At 41.8% G+C, this 18,797-nt stretch overlaps 1 protein-coding gene across 16 annotated transcripts in view; it reads right to left on the bottom strand.

Annotated features, from left to right (window-relative positions):
* The window catches only part of ATRNL1 (attractin like 1), a 487,687-nt gene extending 474,010 nt beyond the window's left edge, over positions 1-13,677 (bottom strand). For 2 of the 16 annotated variants that reach the window (XM_068688793.1, XM_068688795.1), the window contains exon 1: positions 12,664-13,677. In XM_068688793.1, the coding sequence (XP_068544894.1) occupies positions 12,664-12,965 (302 nt within the window). In that variant the 5' untranslated portion in view covers positions 12,966-13,677. Of the gene's footprint in view, positions 1-7,689; positions 7,876-11,023; positions 11,137-12,663 lie in introns of those variants that run through there. The other 14 variants (XM_068688794.1, XM_068688797.1, XM_068688790.1 and 11 more) reach the window with 10 other exon arrangements.
* Positions 13,678-18,797: the final 5,120 nt, after the last annotated feature.

Raw genomic sequence — 18,797 nt, 5'->3', positions numbered from 1 at the left:
ACCTGAATGAGAAGCTTCATATCATCTCCTACATCTGGCAATGTTCAACAGTAAAGGTCTCCAGGAGAACAAAGCACTCCACATTGTGTACCTGCAGCAAAGTGCCATCCTACTTGAAAACAATTCAATTTTCCTAGAATGAGGACAGGAAAATTATTTAAAAAAAATTATATATATATAGATATAGATATATATAAACTCCCCAGCTTTCATTTCAGTTCTGTCACTAGTTCATCAGGTAACCTTAAACAATTACACAACCTCAAGTTTCCCATGTGTCAAACAGCTGGAAAAAAAAGTGCCTATTCCTCAAGATACAAAGAAAGACAGAGAGATGTTGGGGCTAAGTACTTCCTTGAATGCACATAAGGCTTGGGTTCCCCACTCCCTGAAAAATACACTACTATAAGCAATTCAGAAATGAAACTCTAGAAAAACTGTATCATACTAGCTCACATATCATTCTGCAGAGTGCTACACGATTGAAAACACCCATAAAAACAAAGTTCTAAATATAGATGTTCTAGATTTAATACTTGTATCAGCATAAGGTTTTAGAAAACATCTGCGAGAACATTTCTAACACAGCTGTCTTAATATTATTACATCTGCACTCACAAGTGCAAGTTTATTTTTTCAAAACCAGCTGTCTGTTCCTGTACTTTCATTTTTCAGGAGCACCTTCCAGCTCCTGTCCAGCGGCTTAAGTTATCCTCTGGATGAGCCTCTGTTGACTTTGGAAGCCAACACAGCAGATTTACTGATACAAGAGAACTATAGAAGCACGCAGCCCAATTCACTTAGAGCATTTCTATGACTCTTCCTATGAAATCAAGTTCATTCTCCTTTTCCCCTAAACTGCTTTGGTATATCTTGCATATACCATATACACATTTGATTATCAAGTATCTTCTCCAAGCTGTGTTTGCAAATGAATATATATATATCATTAATGGGAGTTACTCTTCATTTCTTTAGATTTTCTTCTTTTCTCCCTCTCCAAGAAGTACATTCTCTCTCATACACTGTATAGATTCAGGAAAGAACAGTTAAACATGTAAATTACCCTAGAGTTGAATTACTCAGCATTTCAGTTTTTGTAGTAAAGCTGAAATTGTCAAATCTTCATTCATATAAGAAGTTAGAGTGTATCAAAGTTCTCCCAAGTTTTGGGAGCAGAAATACATAGCGAGAAAATTAAGCTGACAGTGTTTAACTCACCACTGCTATCTATTAGAAGCAGGAGCATATTTTGAACTACCACATGGCTAGCAGGCTATTTTTTTTCTGGTTAATTTCCTTCTCTCGCTAAGTGAGTTAAAAACAACATTGATGATGCATGTTTGTCTTCTTGTTCCGTGGTGCCTTACATTTTACTTACACCTTGAATAGAAAGTCTCCCTGAAGCTCACTAGCGTATTTGAAAATTTTACAAGCCCCAGCTCTCCTGACAGGCTTTGACCAAGATCTCCGCAGCTCACATTCCACTGCAGCACCTGGTAACGTATACAGCTGAGATCTGGTCCTTTTGTGATACTTCTGATTGTTCTTCAGTCCAGTCTCCTGCATCCCAGGAGTTCCATGACAACGTTATCCACTTCATCACTGAAGGCAAATTATTAGCCTTCAAAGTAAAAGGGAGCAAGCTGAAAATTCAACAACGTGAGAACAAACGTCTATACATAAAAGTACATGTCTGCAATAAAAATCTACATTTAATTAAAGACTGTGGATCCAGACTTGTGATCCTGGAATAGCATAACACAAACTTCCTGCAGATTGGAAATGCATGGTTCTTTGATGCTGATACAGGAATGTAACGTTTAATGAGCAGCAACTTCAAAATAGCTGTTAAGTAGTACTGCATATGATTGTATTTTACAATATTTTGCTATTAGCTTTTAATTCAAGGTTGGGAGTTAAGGCTTTTTGGGCTGTTACCAGCTTCAGTAAAATATTACCAGCAGTTCAGACAAGGTACAAACTGTTTTTTCCAAGGATTCTCTTGAATAAGAAAAGACTTTACTTTTCAAGTATTCTGCAATAACACACGCTGCTTCCAAGTTAGGTTTAGGTCCATCTGACCTAATGAGGAAGCTATTTTACACATATTTCAGATACACAGCACCACTTGGACAGCAGCACTTCATGCCATAGTATTTATCACACTCCAGGAAAAAATGCGTTCTCAAATCTCTCAAATAGTACCTAGCTCATTAGCTGTTCCCATCATTGCAGTCATGGATCACCTCATGTATTTAATCTTACAGTGAGTGTTATTTTCTTTTTATAGATGAGACAATGAAGCACAGAAATTATGGACTAAATCCCTAAGAAAATTTCAACGCTGAGTGTCGTTTTAGGTGTCTGCATCCAAGCCTTAAGTAATTCAGTACTTGTCCAGTTGCCAGGTAATCCTAGAATATCCTGGCTTCAAAATTCCCTACCCAAATCATGATTTGCTGGCACATGCTGCTTAAAATTTGGAAATACTCTACAGTCAGCTTGCTTGTAAACATTATTAGGGTCACCAAACCAGACATTTTGCCATCACACAAGGGTAGCAGCAGGTTACCATCCATAGCTACACAAACTGAATCACCAGTTTGAACAGATCCTGGAATCCACTTCTTCCAGAGAAGTGACCTAAGCTCTATGTTTTGGGAGAGATTTTATAACACATTTATTTTCTGCAAAATGATGTAGATTTAACAGCTAGATTAAGACATTTACCCTAGAATATTCTACAGTGCTGGTGGCTAAATTACTTTTCAGAGGTCTAAAAGCTTGAGACTTTTCTGCCTGCAGGAATCTTGGGAGCCAGAGGCAGTTCTCGCACCTGGTGAAGGGACACGGAGCAGCAGCCAGCACTGGGCTCAGGTCTCGTGCCTCCTGTGGCACTGCAACCACCCAGGGCTCCAACATCAGCACAGCCCTGATGTTCCCTCAGCAGGCTTTTAATAATATATAGGGCAGCTGAAAATGCTAGGTGGAAAATTCCAACAGCTCAGCCTCCTCACATGAGGACGTGCACTCGGATAGCAGCTCACCGCTGTCCCTCTGTGACTGGAAGCTGCTGCAGCTCCCTGGAGTGCCCAGGCTTTCAGCTGTCACCATCTTTTGCTCCTCCTTACGTAAACTTCACAGAATGCTTTCCAAGACCAGGCTGTGCAGCTCCTTAGAATCTCCGTGGACACTGGCAGAGAGATGTTCTTCAATACTGCATGAGTTTTCCAATGCTTTTTTTTCTCTATTGTCTACATAGCAGTGTTTTAAACAAGGTTTTTTTCACCAGCACTTCAGCTCATACGTGGAAGAATATCCCAAGGTGTTCCTGAAGCATCTCATTACCTCTTCTGCCCACCTTTTGATACACATAAATTAATTTCTAGTGCAGTGTGACAGACTGGCATCTCACAAACTACTCATACTGTTTTTAAAAAAGACAACATGAACTGCAGTAATGTGGCATCCAAAACTATATCCATTGTGTCTTGTTTGGTCAGAGGAAGTAAGGGGCACACAGCGTGAGACTACACATTTGCCAAATTAAATTAAAAATATTAAATGCTATAACTTGTACAGGCATTGACAATACTATTTACAGACAACCCTTGTGTCTGTGCAATGCAGCTGAGCATTTCACACATCCCTAGCAATGGCAAGCAGGCTCTGGGGCTGGTAGGATCATCAGCCCCGTTCCCACCATCACTTGATTGAGCACTGAACCACTCAGCCTGCAGACAAACCAGGCTCCAGCATCCACGAGCCCCTTGGTAACTTGGTAAATCCAGACCTGGGGACAGTTGCAGGCTTGCACACAGGGATGGACTTGGCACATTGGCAGTTTCCTATTGCTCAGGGGAGGAGGGATGTTTTTAAGAGACCGTAGGTCCATCCCCAGCACAACACACGCGCAACACAGAATAGCTAGGGTTGGTTTCCTGGATTTAGACAGATTATGCATTTGGTTTTGCTGATTATAGGAAACGGTGAAGAATATCAAGCAGTGGAAGAGTTTTGAGAGGTCTATAATGGGCCTTCAATCACTGGAAGTGTTTTCAGACATAATCAGATGCTTTTCTAAAGCATATGTTCTGCTCAAACAGGAATTAAGTCAGAGCTACTCTACAGCCTACATAAAGCAAGCTGCCAGAACAGGTAATCACAGCGCTTGTTTCTGGTGCTGTCTACAAAAACCCAGAGAAAACATTAAAATATTTGAAGTACTAAACAACAACAAAAAACACACCCTAATAGAAAACATTTCTTTTTCCTCCAGAAGGACAGTTCCTTCAAAAAACACCTCTCAGTGCAGATGGCTGGGCTTCTAAGAGAAGTTTGGTATGCTTGTATGGCTTATGCTTCCACTTTCTAAAACATGATTTGAATAAAAACACATTCCTTACAAATTCAAAATCCCTTTATCATATGAGCTATCAATGTATTTTAAAATTTTAATACATGCAGAGAATAATTCACATTGGGAGAAATATTTGGCAGAGCATCCCGACTAAAATAAAAATTTAAACAAAAACAGCAACCACATTTTACAAAGATAAAATCATAATATTCCCAATAGTTTAATTACATAGACATTCACATGTTGGCTTATAAAAAGGCATTTCAAAGGTATTAATTCGTACACACAATTCCACTGACTTCAGTAAGATTAATTATGCGCATGTCTTGAATTAGATACAGGTCATGCTGACAACCAAGGCAATTTTGCAACTGATAGGCTGACTCAGGATTTTACCACATATAGTAGAAGTTGTGCCAATTTAATGGGGACATTGTCCCACATAAAATTAAGGCAATAGAAATCTGTACCATTTCTGGAAGGGACGGTTTCCTTTCCCTATCATGCTGCCTCCCTTGGGCAGCGGGGAGAGATGTTCTTGCTGGTACTTTTCAACTCAGCAGGAAGACTGATGCTTACACAAAAAGCAGAAAGATTCAGCCAAGGAGAAGTGGCTGCAGCTAAATGTAAAATGGTGGCTTTTTTATACAGTTCATTTCTTAAACAACTTTATTATTTCTGCTTACAATCTGCAATTTAAGGACAGTTTGCTTGCACAAGTTCTGCAGACAGCAGAATTGTTTTAGATCAAAACAAGGACTTCACCTGGAATAAGAAAATTTGACACCCTTTTACCATTCAAGTTGTGAAGGTTCTTGTACTTGGAAATTGTTTTGTCTTTGAAGAAACTGGAATCTTGTATAGGAGCTCTAGAAATTAAGGAGAAAATGCAGGAGGTAATTTAGAAGTGCAATAAGAACCTTGCCTCCAGAGGTTCACTAATTGAATCAATCAATATGCTCAGTCTTCCCTCGTAACAACTAGATACCTAGGACTGGGCAAAGAAGATTAAAGGGGATGTTCTTAAAGGTGCTCACCTGCCTGGTACAGTCTGCATCATTACATATGACAATAGACACGTGTGTGTTATCAAATGAACAAAGACAGCCTTTGCCTTCTGTTCCAGTGCCAATCACCATGAAAACTGTAACTGACCAACAAGTTCAAAGGTAGGGGCACATGGACTGAATGGTGTTAAAAGCTTCATTTGTTTTGTAAGTCAATATAAATAAATAAAACTATCAGAATAAACATTCTGTTAAGCAAAGAAGAAGTGTACATAAGGTCATAGAATGCATTTATAGGTAAGCAGAATTGAATTTAATTAAATCAGATTTATGGAACAAGACCACTCTACATTAAGTTCACACCGTCAATAGAAACAAGACACAGGATGCTGGCCTTCGGCTCCACATCATCCTGCACACTTTATAGCACCAAACATGTACCCTCTTTTGCATAGCCACCCAAACAGGAAAGGCATGCTCAATGTCATACTTGTAAAGTTTAGTTAAGGCTGAAATTAGAAAAATCACATCGACAAGTACAGTGGTCCTCCTATTTTCTAACAACCATCAGGTTCCATACTGGAACTTCAACAGCACGACCTCTGTCATAATGAGTCTTGCTCATACCTGCTTTATACATCTGTCCTCATCCTGTGGCAGTAAGCTCTACAATTTTATTATGGATTGTAGGAAGAAAGAAGAGAAGAAGAGCTTCCATTGTTAATTTAAGTTTACCACCAAAAAAAAAAAAAAGAAAAAAAAAAAGCTGAAAATATTCCTTTTCACTTCCTCCCATGATTTTACATATGCAATTGCAACATATCTCTAGTAAGGAGAAGAACCATTTTTATTCCATGGCTTTAAAAGCTCCTGAAATCCAATTGCAAATACAGCCAAAGAGCTGCCCAGAACAGCGTTACCAAGGCAGAGTACTGCTCTCTTTCCATCCTACACCTACTCCTGAAACAATTGTTTGCCTTCTGGTGATACTGTCTCACTCCAACGCATAGAAAAGAGGGCATTAAAAATGGAAAACAAACATACACAGCAAAATACAGACAAGAAACAGTTCAAACTGTTTTTCTAACATCATAGAGTCAGTGAAAATTGTTGTGGTCTTATCCACAATGAACAGGCATCCCCAGTGAACAAACACAGCAAAAACAAACCCCTGACTACCTGGCTTTCCAACACAAGAATTCCCCTGAAACCTCACAATCAGAACTGCACTCTCAGCCACTCCAGAGCCCACTGAGTAAGGAAGAAAAGCCTAGGAATACATTAGGAAGTGCTAAATTGTATTATCCTTATTGCCCATAGAAACGATGTTGCGTTAACCCAGCTTCCTCCTTCCCAATTCCTGTCTCCTTTTGCAAAACATGCACTGAACTACAAGAAAGACATTTTAAGGGATCAGTAGGAAAAGAGAGAAAGGAAGGAGCACTGCTCCTAACACAGACCCTGCAACAGCTCAAGAAAGGGATTAACAGGAAGAAATTTCTACACCTGCATGGAAACGCAAGGGACAAACTGGCCAATAACTGGCAAGATAGTACGGTACAGAGTTAAAAAATGTATTTTTATTCCTTTAGGAAAATAACAAAAGAAGAAAAATCTATACAAAAGGGTTTTTTTATTATTTTTTTCCCCATTTTTTTTTTTTTTTAATTATTATTATTTTTTTTCCTCATGATCTACTATTCCTCCTGCAGTTAAGATGCAGTTTGGCACGATGTTGTAACCAGCCATTTACTGTTCCCTGAGCAGAAGAAACTGTTGCACTACCCTGCTGCCAGACTTTTGCCTACCACAATGTCACCACATGCCCGTGAGGCAGTGCAGAGGAAGCATGCAGGAACATCAAAGCCCTGCTAATTACAGGAGGCAACTACGAACACGCTTGGATTTTTCACTAATTTATGACCAGGGCTCAACATGCAAAGGTCATTTTCTTACTTTTGTTAAAATAAATCACTTTAGCTCAACCTAGTACTTACATACCTTCCTGTACCCATAGCAAAAGCCTATCCCTCAGCAAAAGATATTCAAGACCAAGTTTTCAGCAAACGTTTCAGCTGCAGATACAGCTTACTAGAAGAGAGGGAACTGTCTGTACAATAGAAGTATTTTCCTTACTATCCCTCCAAGCAGCAGCTGCAGTCATTTTGTTTCTCACAATTTCACTGTAGCAAGGTCAGGAAAGCATGTGCTGCACATAAAATTATAACTTAATAAAACTTAATTAGATAGGCTAAAGCTTATTTGGTCTGAAATAGTATTGAACACTTGAACATGTAGCTGCTAGACACCAATTCATACCTCATCAGAGGGCTTCCTGACCTGGCTTCAGGCCCAAACTCTCCATTTTCTCTCAGCTATTCTCCAGGTCACTCTGGCCATCAAGTACCTGGGCTGCCTGCTAATCAATAGCACATGGGACTGCCAGAGCAGAGGCACAGCTGAGTTTCTGAGGTTTTGCCTCACCTCACCACTGAAGAGAATCTACAGGAGCTGTTCCCAATAACTGGCAGTTTTCACAGACAAGAAAACACCTCTGTTTTAAAGAAGTGTTTGTACTTTCCCAATTATCCTTTTTAAGCTGCAGCTGTTTGGTGGCTCACAGACCAAGGGGAAGAGCTGACACATTCTCTGTAGAAAGGTGAAATGGGAGAGAGGAGCAGCCAGCAACAGGTTGGCACTGCCCAGCAGTAACACCCCTTCTGCAGGAAGGGAGGGGTGTGAACATCACCCATGGCCAGAACAATCACATCCTCTCCTAGGCAGGAGGCTGGGCACCGCCTTGCGCTGCCCACAGCAGTCCATGGAGGCACAGAAGTCACACACAGATGGCAAGTTCAACATGTCTGGGAAACACAATTTCAAACAAAGCAAAGCAAGACTAAAGCATTAGTACATCACCACTGCCCACTAGCAAAGCAGAATCTCTCACTCAGGCGTCCAAAAAATTTGGACCTCGCTCAGGAAGGTGGTGGAGGGAAAACAGCAACAGAAAGATCAGAAAGTATGATCTGAAGTCTGGATTGACTGCAATATGCAAAGCCATTAGCATCTGCAACATCAGAGCTGCAGCTGCCAAGTATTACAGAGCATGGTAATTCTGTTCTGGTCGATCTGACAACTGCTGGCAATTTCATTTCAGAAGAAAGCAGCTACCAAACACTGGCTTGGGATTAACATACTTTTTTTTTGTTTGTTTGTTTTCTTTATGGGTTTGTTTGTTTGTCTTAAATAAATGGGCCCTATACTAGAAATGTTAATACAGTGGAACTGTTAACAACCCATCTGCAGGTTTGGTTTTTTGTTTGTTTCTTTTGTGTTTTTGTTTGTTTGTTTGTTTTTCCATGTATGAACCTAACAATCACTTTCAATATTCCTTAGAACGTGATCACATCCAAAGAGAGAAGTGTTTTCCAATCCAGGCCTTGAGGTGCTATTTATTTATAATTCAAAGAACATGTATACTATAGAAAGGATTTTTGCTTTCATAATGATGTAGGAAAAAATCAAGTAATATTAAGAGTACAGTATTTGGGGACAGCCATGTTTAGTCACAAAAACTTATAAAGAATATTACTGCTTAAAAAAAAAAAAATGTTAATGCCCTACAGTAAAATGACCAGGTGAAAAGAAAACTCAGCATTGTGGTTTTATGCTTGTGTTTTTCTTAACATCTTGAGAACAGAGCTGTTTGAGGCTCCTTGCTGTAAAAAAAAGGCCCTGCTCCCCTTTGGCTTTCTTGTCTTTCACCTGTCTCCAGTAAGCAAGCAATCAGAATTCCTTTCTCTTGCTTTTTATATTTAAATTCCCCTTTTTCACTTTGGTACAAAGAAAAAAAAAATTAATGTCAGAACACAATGAAAACAGTGTTTAAAATAGAAGGAAATAAGGCAGCATTGCATTCAGACAGCCCTTTTGACCAGAGAGTAATTGACCACCAGGCAGAGACAATGTCCAGCCCCTCCTGAGAGGGCGTGAATGTGACACAGCGAGAACACCACCACTGGTCTGATTATATATACAACAAGTTACCACAAACTTCACAATATAAGGAATAAATGCAAGAGTTGATACATAATAGTAATAAAATAGTGCTGGAAAGTCTTTTCACTCATTTTTCCTCCATCCACCCTTCTTTCATCCATTTGCAAAGTATTCTACTTACTCAGTAGCTCTGCAGGGGAAATGCAAGGTTACTGTAGTTTTGTCAATTAATTTTGACACCTGCTTACTAAGATTGATCAATTATTTTTGATGTCTCTCTACTATGCTGTTATTTCTCAGTCTAGAAAAGAAATAAAAGGAAAGGCAAAACTGCTACATATCTGTCACAAAAGAATTAATGGTCCCAAGCTGCCCCTAGGTAGAGTATTTCTCTTACGGTAACGTTCCTCATGTTTGCTAATGCAAGTCACTCATTCCCAGAAGAGGAAAAATAACCCCATTTGATTTATATGAAGAAGAATAAAGACACATTTATTTTGCTATGTTTAAGCTTGCCCTTAAAATTTTTTTCCTCAGTTGATCTAGTGTCAGAAAACAGGCTTTACACTGTCCTATTTAGGTCACTAAAAATTCATTTTTAATTTTGCATAATATAGGCACATCCAGGAACTTCAAACTGCTGAAAGTATGAAATACCATAAATATTCAAAATATACAATGTTCTATTACCATTGGTATGCATCACACCTACAATTCATAATGCTTAATGTAGCTATAATAGCCAAACATACTTTTCAATCTTTCTTTTATTCTGAAGCACTCTTCATAATAATTCTTCCTGCAAGAAGCAACTGCTCCAAGGCGATGCACATCCTACATAACTGGTCAAGTAAGAGTCCTACAGCTGCAAAAATCCAGCCATGGCTACTTGAGCATAAAGCAGATACTCACCCAGATACTCAGACAAAGGGAAACAATATAGGAAAGTTCCATGATAATAAATTAGGCTACCAATAACTGCAGGAGTCAGAAAGCTCTTCAGTAGTCTGGCCATAAGGTAGACTAACGTTCATTTTCCAACTCTTCCGTAAACACGGAGCCTTGGCTCATCAACCATTCGACACCCTTCTGAATTTTCAAGATTGGAAACACAGCCACTCTGAGTTGCTGCTCGCATCGCAGCAAGCATTAACATATTTCATATCATCCCCAGCTCGCGGGGCTTGGAAAGCATTAAAACTCAGAACGCTTATTTTTCATGGCAGAGTCTATTTTGCTTATAAGATTAAAGATGAGCTATCAAAGATACTGGTATTGAAAGCGTCTTCAGCAAAAAACAGGCTTCCAATGTGACAGAAGAAGCTCGCTTCTGTGACAAAAATCTGAATGCAAGCATCACTGGCATTTCTAAAAATAATCATGAAAGAATACGGAAGAGTTGAGAAATCTATTCTGATTTCTCCAAAACTCCCAAAGGTACATCGATTAACCCTGCATTAGCTGAGCACAGAAGAGGTGCCCCTTCAGCACTCCGGCAGAACTTCCTCTAGGTGGGGATGGATTATTAACTTTCCACCAGAAGTGAGCTAAGAAAATGCAACCACCATGCCTCTTCTGCTCGTTAAGTTCACTTGAAAATGCAAACAATGTAAAGAAACCTAAATGTTTTAACAAGTAATCAAGGATATACCTTTAAGGACTCACTAAAGGCTCCAGGAACCATTCAAAACACAGGCTAACAAAAAGCTTTGAAATTTAAGAGATTAAAATTTCCTTCAGCCCTTGCAGTGTTACAGTCTGTTGTGCTTGGTGTCGAGATAAAGGCTACCAGTAATCTCTTTACAGCACGGAAATGCTCTGCCCGCTGCTGCCCAGCACACACAAAGAAGATTCACCTGGGGCTCTCTCCCCACGCAATCCCTATGGCATTCGCCTGCTGTGCCAGGGCACAGGCCAGCCCCACGTCCTCAATACTTGCAGGTAGCTGATGACCAACTTTAAAAGATATCACCAAGTTCACATGCAGATGGGATGTATCTATTTGCCTTCTATTTCCTTTTTGACTCAGTTACAGTTTCCCTGACAGAGAAACCCACCAAACAGTATCAGCAAATAGCTTCTCTCTGCAGCATGTGCCTTGTTTCAGCTAACATGTCTGCATGCCAGCTACTCCTCAACTTCCCAAGCTAACATATTACTTGATTTACCTTGCCTTTATTTAGAACTGAGTGATTAAATACACAGATAAAACACTTAAAAGACACGAGTTACATAGCTTGATTTTAGCCCTCAGAAACACGTTTTAAAAAATAGGCAACTTTAACCTGTTAAAGTACTTTCCAAAGACGGAATTTGAATTCTGTAAGATACAGCCTCACCAATTCACTGTTTTAGCCAAATATTAGGACAGTTTCCAGCTGTAGACATCAATATACTTAATAAACAGAGTTCCTGCTTTTAAGTGGTGTTTTGCAAAGGAATGAAATGAGATGTCCTGTCCAAGGTTATATAGCGAAATAACAGCAAACTGTTAGCTGCAACAGCATTTTTCACTGCCAGTCTTCACCCTGATACCAAAGGGGGCGGGGGGAAGTGACAGCCCTATAAATTAAGTCTTCTCTTCAACTACATAGGGAAAAGCAAGTGTCAGTGTACGGTTTTGTCTCGCTGATCAATGACTCGGTATCACATCCACTTTTAAGAATGAGAGGGTAGCTCCAGCATCACTAACCACTCACTCCTTGGCCAAGATGCTTTACATTCATACCACCGCATCTCCTGCGAGCCTCATCGCTTGTGATGTACATTTCAGTAACAGTTATATTTATGTCACCCTGAATGTGCCCAAACTTGGGTAAAACACTTGCGAGCAAAGGGAACGAGACTAAAATGAGCAAATGACTGTCACTTCCCAGAAGGATAAAAGTCATTCACATCCACCAGTAATTTTTGCTCGCTGGGCAGCCCCGTGAAGTACCCATGTCATTTCCATGACACCTCCAGAGGGGACAGCAGCGACACAGCTCCAGGCCGATTGCTCCTCGTGCTGTTCCCCCGGCACGGAGCAGCCTATTTCCAGCCTCACACCGCCGGGCACAGTTTTCCACCCCAGGACCGTGTCCTGTATCCTTCGAGGGGGGAGCGTGAGGTAGAGGGGCCTATTTCACCCCTAACTTCTGCCACACGCTTGCACCGGGCAGAAACATCACAGCAGACATAGGTTGGGGGGGGGATAACAACGGGAATACACAGGCAGGTAATAACAGCAAGAAAAGAGCTAGCACTGGTCTTGAAAGGAGGGAAAGAGACCGGTAATACGCAGAGACTTACTTGAACCTGCCCTGGCAGTGTTGGCACTGGTCTCCCACCCAGCCCTGGTCGCAGACGCAGGTGGAGTTGACACAATGACCCGAGAAGCAGGAGATTTTGTCGCAGGACTTGGACTGGGACACCTGGGCGTAGAGGGCCAGGTAGAAGAAGGCGTAGAAGAGCAGCCAGCTGTTCACATCCAGGAGCGAGGAGAAGCAGCAGCAGCAGGCGGAGGGGAAAGGGCTCCCGGCCCCGGGGGGCGCGGGGGCAGCCCCCGCTCTCCTCAGGGCGCCGCCCGGCTCCATCCTCGCCGCGGGGGCCATGGGCCGAGGCGCGGAGGGCTGGCAGCGGGGGCAGCGCCGCTCCAGGAGCTTCCCCTGAGGGAGAAACGATCCGGGCAGGGAGATTCAAACCCCCCGCTTCCTCCTGGCCTTCCTCTCCTCCCCTCCTCCCGACCCCGCCGCCGTCTCCTCCGGCCCCTTCAGCTCCGGCTCCTCAGTCCTGCGGGGAAGCCCGGCAGCCCTCAGCCCGCCGCCCCTTCTCCTCTTCGTCCTTCCTCCTCACGGCTCATCGTCTTCTTCCATGGAGGAGGAGGAGGAGGAGGAGGAGGAGAGCTGCCTCTTGACCTTGGGCTTTCTCCTCGCCAGACGCGTCCCCCCCTTCTCTCCCACAGACACACACACACACAGGCACGCCACCCTCCACCATGTAGCCCCGGCCTCCCCCTTCTCCTTTGTAGCCCCGCCGCCCGCGGCACACACGCAGGCAGCGGCGAGGAGGAGCGCGGGGAGGCGGGGGCCGCCGCCGTCCTCTCGCCACTCAGCGAGGGCGGCCGGGCCCCGGGGCCGCTACGGCAGCCCCGCACTGAGGGGGGGGAGGCGGCTGGGGATGGATCAGGGGGCTCCGAGACCACCCCCCCCCTCCTCCGTCTCCGTCGTTACCCCCGTGGGGATGAAAAGCAGGAGGCTGGGAGGGGATGAGGAGAGTTAGCGGCCCCGGCTGACAGCTTCCAAGCAGCCATTTTTAAAGGCTAATTGTAATCTCCGCTCGGAGCAGCAAGCTCGGAGCTAAACCTCGGGCTGCTCGGGGCTGGACCCCGCCGACCAGCCCTCAGAGGGGGCTCGGGGGGGGGGGGGGGTCTGGTGGTGGTGGTTTGAGGGGGACGGCGACCACCGCCGGCTCAGCGCGGAGCCGGGGCAGAGGCAGCCCGGCAGCTCCAGCCACAGCCACCTGCGCCTGGAAACCTCGCAAACCTCTCCCCCAAACGCTGCAAAAAAACAAAACGGGGGGGGTTGTGTGAAATGGCACGGCGACGGCTTGCCCCTCTCATCCCCCCACCCCTTCATCTGCGCTCCCCCTCACAAAGGCGGCAGCCGCCGGGACCTCGGAGGCCCCCGGCCCCCTTCCAGCTTTGCTCCCCTTTGGGTTTTGGGGTGGGACCGTGGGTCCCTTAGGGAAGGGAGCCCCCAGCTCGGGGCTTCTCCCCACCACCTGACCCCCCTCGGCCATCACAGATCCCCAGGGGCACCCCCCAGCCCCTTACCTGCCTCAGTACTGGCCCCCAGCCCTGCAAAGTTCACAGGGAGTTTTCTTTAAAATCGTCACGGTCAGCGCTAGGAGAGATGTCACGACTTGTTCAGGAGCCCTTGCCTTCCTACGACTCACTCCATCTTCTCATTCCACAGTTCAAGAGGTTGCCTTCCACTTACAGACCATGAGCAGGAAGAAAAGTTCCCACCTTTATAACCAGAGCAGCACAGAAGTAATAATCGTAATAAAGTTGCCATTTTTTCAGCAAAATGTGCCTTACGTAGCCCATTTTTTTCAACTTTGCTATAATGTGTTTCTATAATCAGAAAATAATGAGCCTCGCTGTCTAGCAATAAAGAAGACATTAGCAATCAAAGCCTCTGAAACTTTCTCGTAACACTGAAATTGAGAATTTATGACGTGATGTCTCTCTTCCAAGAAGATAAAGGAAAAGTATTTAATTTCATCTCCTACTGGTGTTTCAAAACTGGCAGGTCTGAAGTGACCTGTGTTGGACCTGTCTCCAGGTCAACCCTTCCCCAGATTCTGCAGCTCTCACCCTTGGAGTGAGAGGAACTGCTTGGTTGGCTGTGCTTTAGCCTGACAGACTGGCCAGTTTTTCCAAATATACCATTCAATCCTCACCAGTATTTCCAATAAAAATCAATGTACATCAGTACTACAGTAAGGAACACAACAAAAACCCATCAGTATCTATTTGTACTTCATGTGACATAAGAGTCCAACCAAAGTCTCTACAGAGAAACAGTCTTTGCCTCATGCACTTTACAATCTTAATTAAGGGAACACCTGAAAATGCTTGTGGGGAAAGCAGAGGTGAAAAGCGATTCATCCAGTTCCATTCCAAAGGCTGTCAGGAGGACCACAGCCTCTCTCAGTCCAGGAGTCTGTACATTGTCTTCCTAACAGAGCTGAGATAGATCATTTCATTGTTCTGGATCAGACACATTTCTTAGCTATTAAGCATCTCTTTGTGTGTGTTTTGTAATGAATTGTTGAGTTCATGCAATGAGAGGAAATGGAAATTGTGTTGCTGCTTTATATTTGATGAAAAAATGCTGAGACTGAAGCCTTTGCTGAACAGTCTGCTAATTGTGCAATATTACATGTGATTAAGGCTACTGAACAACTGTCCTCTGTTAAATAACATTATGAGACCAGAAACACAGTTAATACAAGATTCTAGTCCAAGACACAAAGTCAGTTTGAGACTACTCTTTAATCTCAGAAACACTTGGAACAATTTTTTCTTGCTTAACATGGCAGGAAGATACATTCCTCCTCCACTTTCTCAATTCCTTTATACAAACCAGAAAAGTTCTAAAGCCTGCACCATCTCTTTCTCAGCCTGAATAAAGATTTTGCTTCAGATCTACAAAAGTCAGCCAAGTTTGTAAAAATCAACATTCAAAGCAAAGCTAGGCTCTCAACAATCCTTAACCAGGCAAAAGGTCTTCATAAGCACAATGATCAGTGTGCATTTGTCCATTAAATGCCAAACTTCTTCAGTATAAATATGTAAAAACTAAAATGAAAATGCAAGAGAAATGGAAACCTATATTGGGCATGGTTGTTCCACGAATTTAGAACAAAAGCACAAACAGGCCATCAGAAATGGATTAGGATGGTTATAAGAGGTGCAGAGAACAGTATGACAGTACTCCTACTGCTTAAACAATCCTATCTAAAAGCCTAAACAAAATTATAAATGTTCCTAGATTTAGAACAGCAAGGGGTAAACCTTGTATAGATATCTCCTGGCTAAAAAGCAATGAAGAAATGCAAACCTTTTGGCTGTTGTATGTCACATTGATACATTAGACATTTCATAACCTTGGGAAATGAATGATGTACAAATGCCAATATTGGTTCTCTTCTGTCCTCATTTGATGTGATTTCTTTTTACATCAGATGAAGTTAACAGATCTGGCTGAGAAAAGTCAGATCTGTCAATCCTTTCATCGTTACATGCATATCTGTAAGTTCCGCTTTTCTTGGAAGTGTAACATTTTACACCCTTCATCCCTCCAGTTCTTGACATAGAAAACATTTACACTTCTGAGGGGCTAACGTACTAAAAATCTCTCGTAGAATTAACAACTTAAGAGCATCTGAATAACTCTTCAAAAGTTTTAAGTCACTAGATAAAAACAGATAGTGAGAATACAGAATAGAGTAGTAACGAAGAAGGGATATCAAACAAAGCCTTTCAAGAATATTTCCGTCATATTGTTAGCTATTACCATCAAAACCTAAGCTCTAGTATTCAAAAATACTGAGACATTTGTGTTCATCAGCAAAACGGTTTTAAGTATATTTAAAGATCTATATGTTTGCTGTTGTGAGGCACGGTGGCATGGATAAAGGGAAAAAGCCCTCAGAGACAGATGTCTTCATTTTTTTGAGTATTTCTGCAGAACCCTGAGGACAAGAACACAGCAGAATCCATTTACCTTCTCTACACACACACACACACACACACACACACCCTTCCCTGTTCAGCTTCCTCTGTCCTACAGGCTGATACTAATCAGGCCTTGCTGCAGAGAATATCTTTCAAAAAGGATGCTTATTTAGGGTATATTGTGCAGATGTGTTTTTTCAGTGATGCTGAGAACTATACAACCAGCTGAATAGAAAAGGGAGAAGAAATACTACCTTTGTGGTTGACCTCTTTGCAGGGATATTATGAGAAAAAAAAAATGTTTTCCATGCCCTTTTCCTTGGGACAGACATTATCAGACTCAGTAAGTAAAAGGGGCCAAGCTCTGCACTGCTTCCAGGGGTATTTAGATCTGTCACCCTGCCTTGTGACATATTGGTAAAATTAGCATGTAGGTTGCTGTAGCAGAGGTAATAACACCAGCGTGAAGTTTCAAGAGCTGTTCTAGCTCAACATACCAAGGGGCAGCACACAGGCTTTATGGTGTGCAGTGTACAGGCTTCTTAATGAACTTTACAAGTAGAGGGGGGTACAGTCTTTCCCTTTTCTTTCCCAGTACACACATAACACCTTGGGTGGAGGACAATATCTGACTTTTTTTTTTTTTTTCTAAATCCCATGCTAATTTTTCATTGAGTGATACTGATACCTGAGCCACTCTAAGCCTTTCTGACACTATGAAAACCATCAGTCTATTCCATGAGGTAAAAGAAATTTATCCCTACTCAGCAGATTCTAGTGTTAAGAGAATAATGCATGTTACAATTTTCTGTTCTTATTTGTCTTAACCAATATGCCAGATCTTGGGAGGCATCACTTTTGTAAGGTTAAAAATGTGTCTTCTCTTCTCTACTCTTTTTTAATTTAGAAAGAACTTAAATTCACAGAAGACTCATTGGAACCCATCTTACATGAAACCTTCATAGAAAACCTCAACTTTCTTATCACCCATGCTTGTATTTTGCTACAGCAGTGAGTCAGGTTTGTTACCATCATCTTCAATAAGTATTGGCAAGCAAACTGCAAAACAACAAAACCAGAAAAAGCTGAAGAAAGCTTACCAGACTCAGAAAGAACTTACAAACAAAGGAGGAAAATAATGTTGTTGTTGTTTAATCAAAAATATCTGGAGAAAAGCAAATTAGGGTCAGTTCTATCTTTTCATCCACATGCATAAGTTAATGTGTAAAATCTATTTTACAAAAAAAGAATATGCAGACTTTTACTGAAATATTTGTTCCTTTGCAGAATTTTATCATTGGGAAAAAAATGGAATTAAATTTTTTAAACAGTTATGTTAAAACTGCAGATTTGCATCAAGAGTAAATTACACTTTGTCTTCTGGTTTGTATAAAGATGAAAGAAACTTCAGAAAAAAAAAAAAAAAAGAAAAGAAAAAAAAAAAAAGAGAAGCCAGGCAAAACCTAAATTCTATCAGCAATGACAAGAAGTGAGCTTCTTTACATTTTTTAATTCAGATGGGGAAGAAAGAAAAAGCATGGAATCAGTTTTGAAGTTTCAGACTTTAAGAAAATTAATGTAAATACATTGATTAGTTCAGCAGTTGAATCAGTCAGAGGGGAGCAATTACACCTGAAGCCATCAGTGTCCTGTGACAAGTATACATGGGAAAGTCAAACACTCGTTTGACCTGCTCATGAGATAGAATACTGGTTGATACTCTCCTGCAGGTTTTATAAGTTCTCAAGGAGAACCAGTGAGTTACAGACAAGACTTTAAGGTCATACAAAATCTCAAGCTAATGTCAAATACAAACGTCTATAAAAGGCAGTTGGTAGTTCAGTCTTAGTGATCATTTCAAGCAGTGCTCTTTGTGATTGATGTGCATCTTTCATGCTTTCACATTTTTAGGATTAAGTCTCACAGAAACTAGGTTTGAATACCTACTTTTTTTTTTTTTTTTTTTCTCCAGCAATGAAGCCACAAGAATACTTTTATTCTGAATATTTCTTAAATTATCTCTCAAGTGAATACCCATCCTTCAATCAGCTCAGTGAAACTGCTTTATAAGTTACACTTCATAAGCAAAATTAATTTGCTGGCTCACCCAAGGCATCTTTATTATTGTGTTCCAGGCTTTATGCACAGTTTGGTCACAAAGCTATGTGTACCTACCCAGTGTTAAAAGACTAGATATAAA

This window comes from Anas acuta, chromosome 7 (assembly GCF_963932015.1).
Source record: "Anas acuta chromosome 7, bAnaAcu1.1, whole genome shotgun sequence".
NCBI lineage: Eukaryota > Metazoa > Chordata > Aves > Anseriformes > Anatidae > Anas > Anas acuta.
This window is presented reverse-complemented; position numbering and strand designations above follow the sequence as displayed.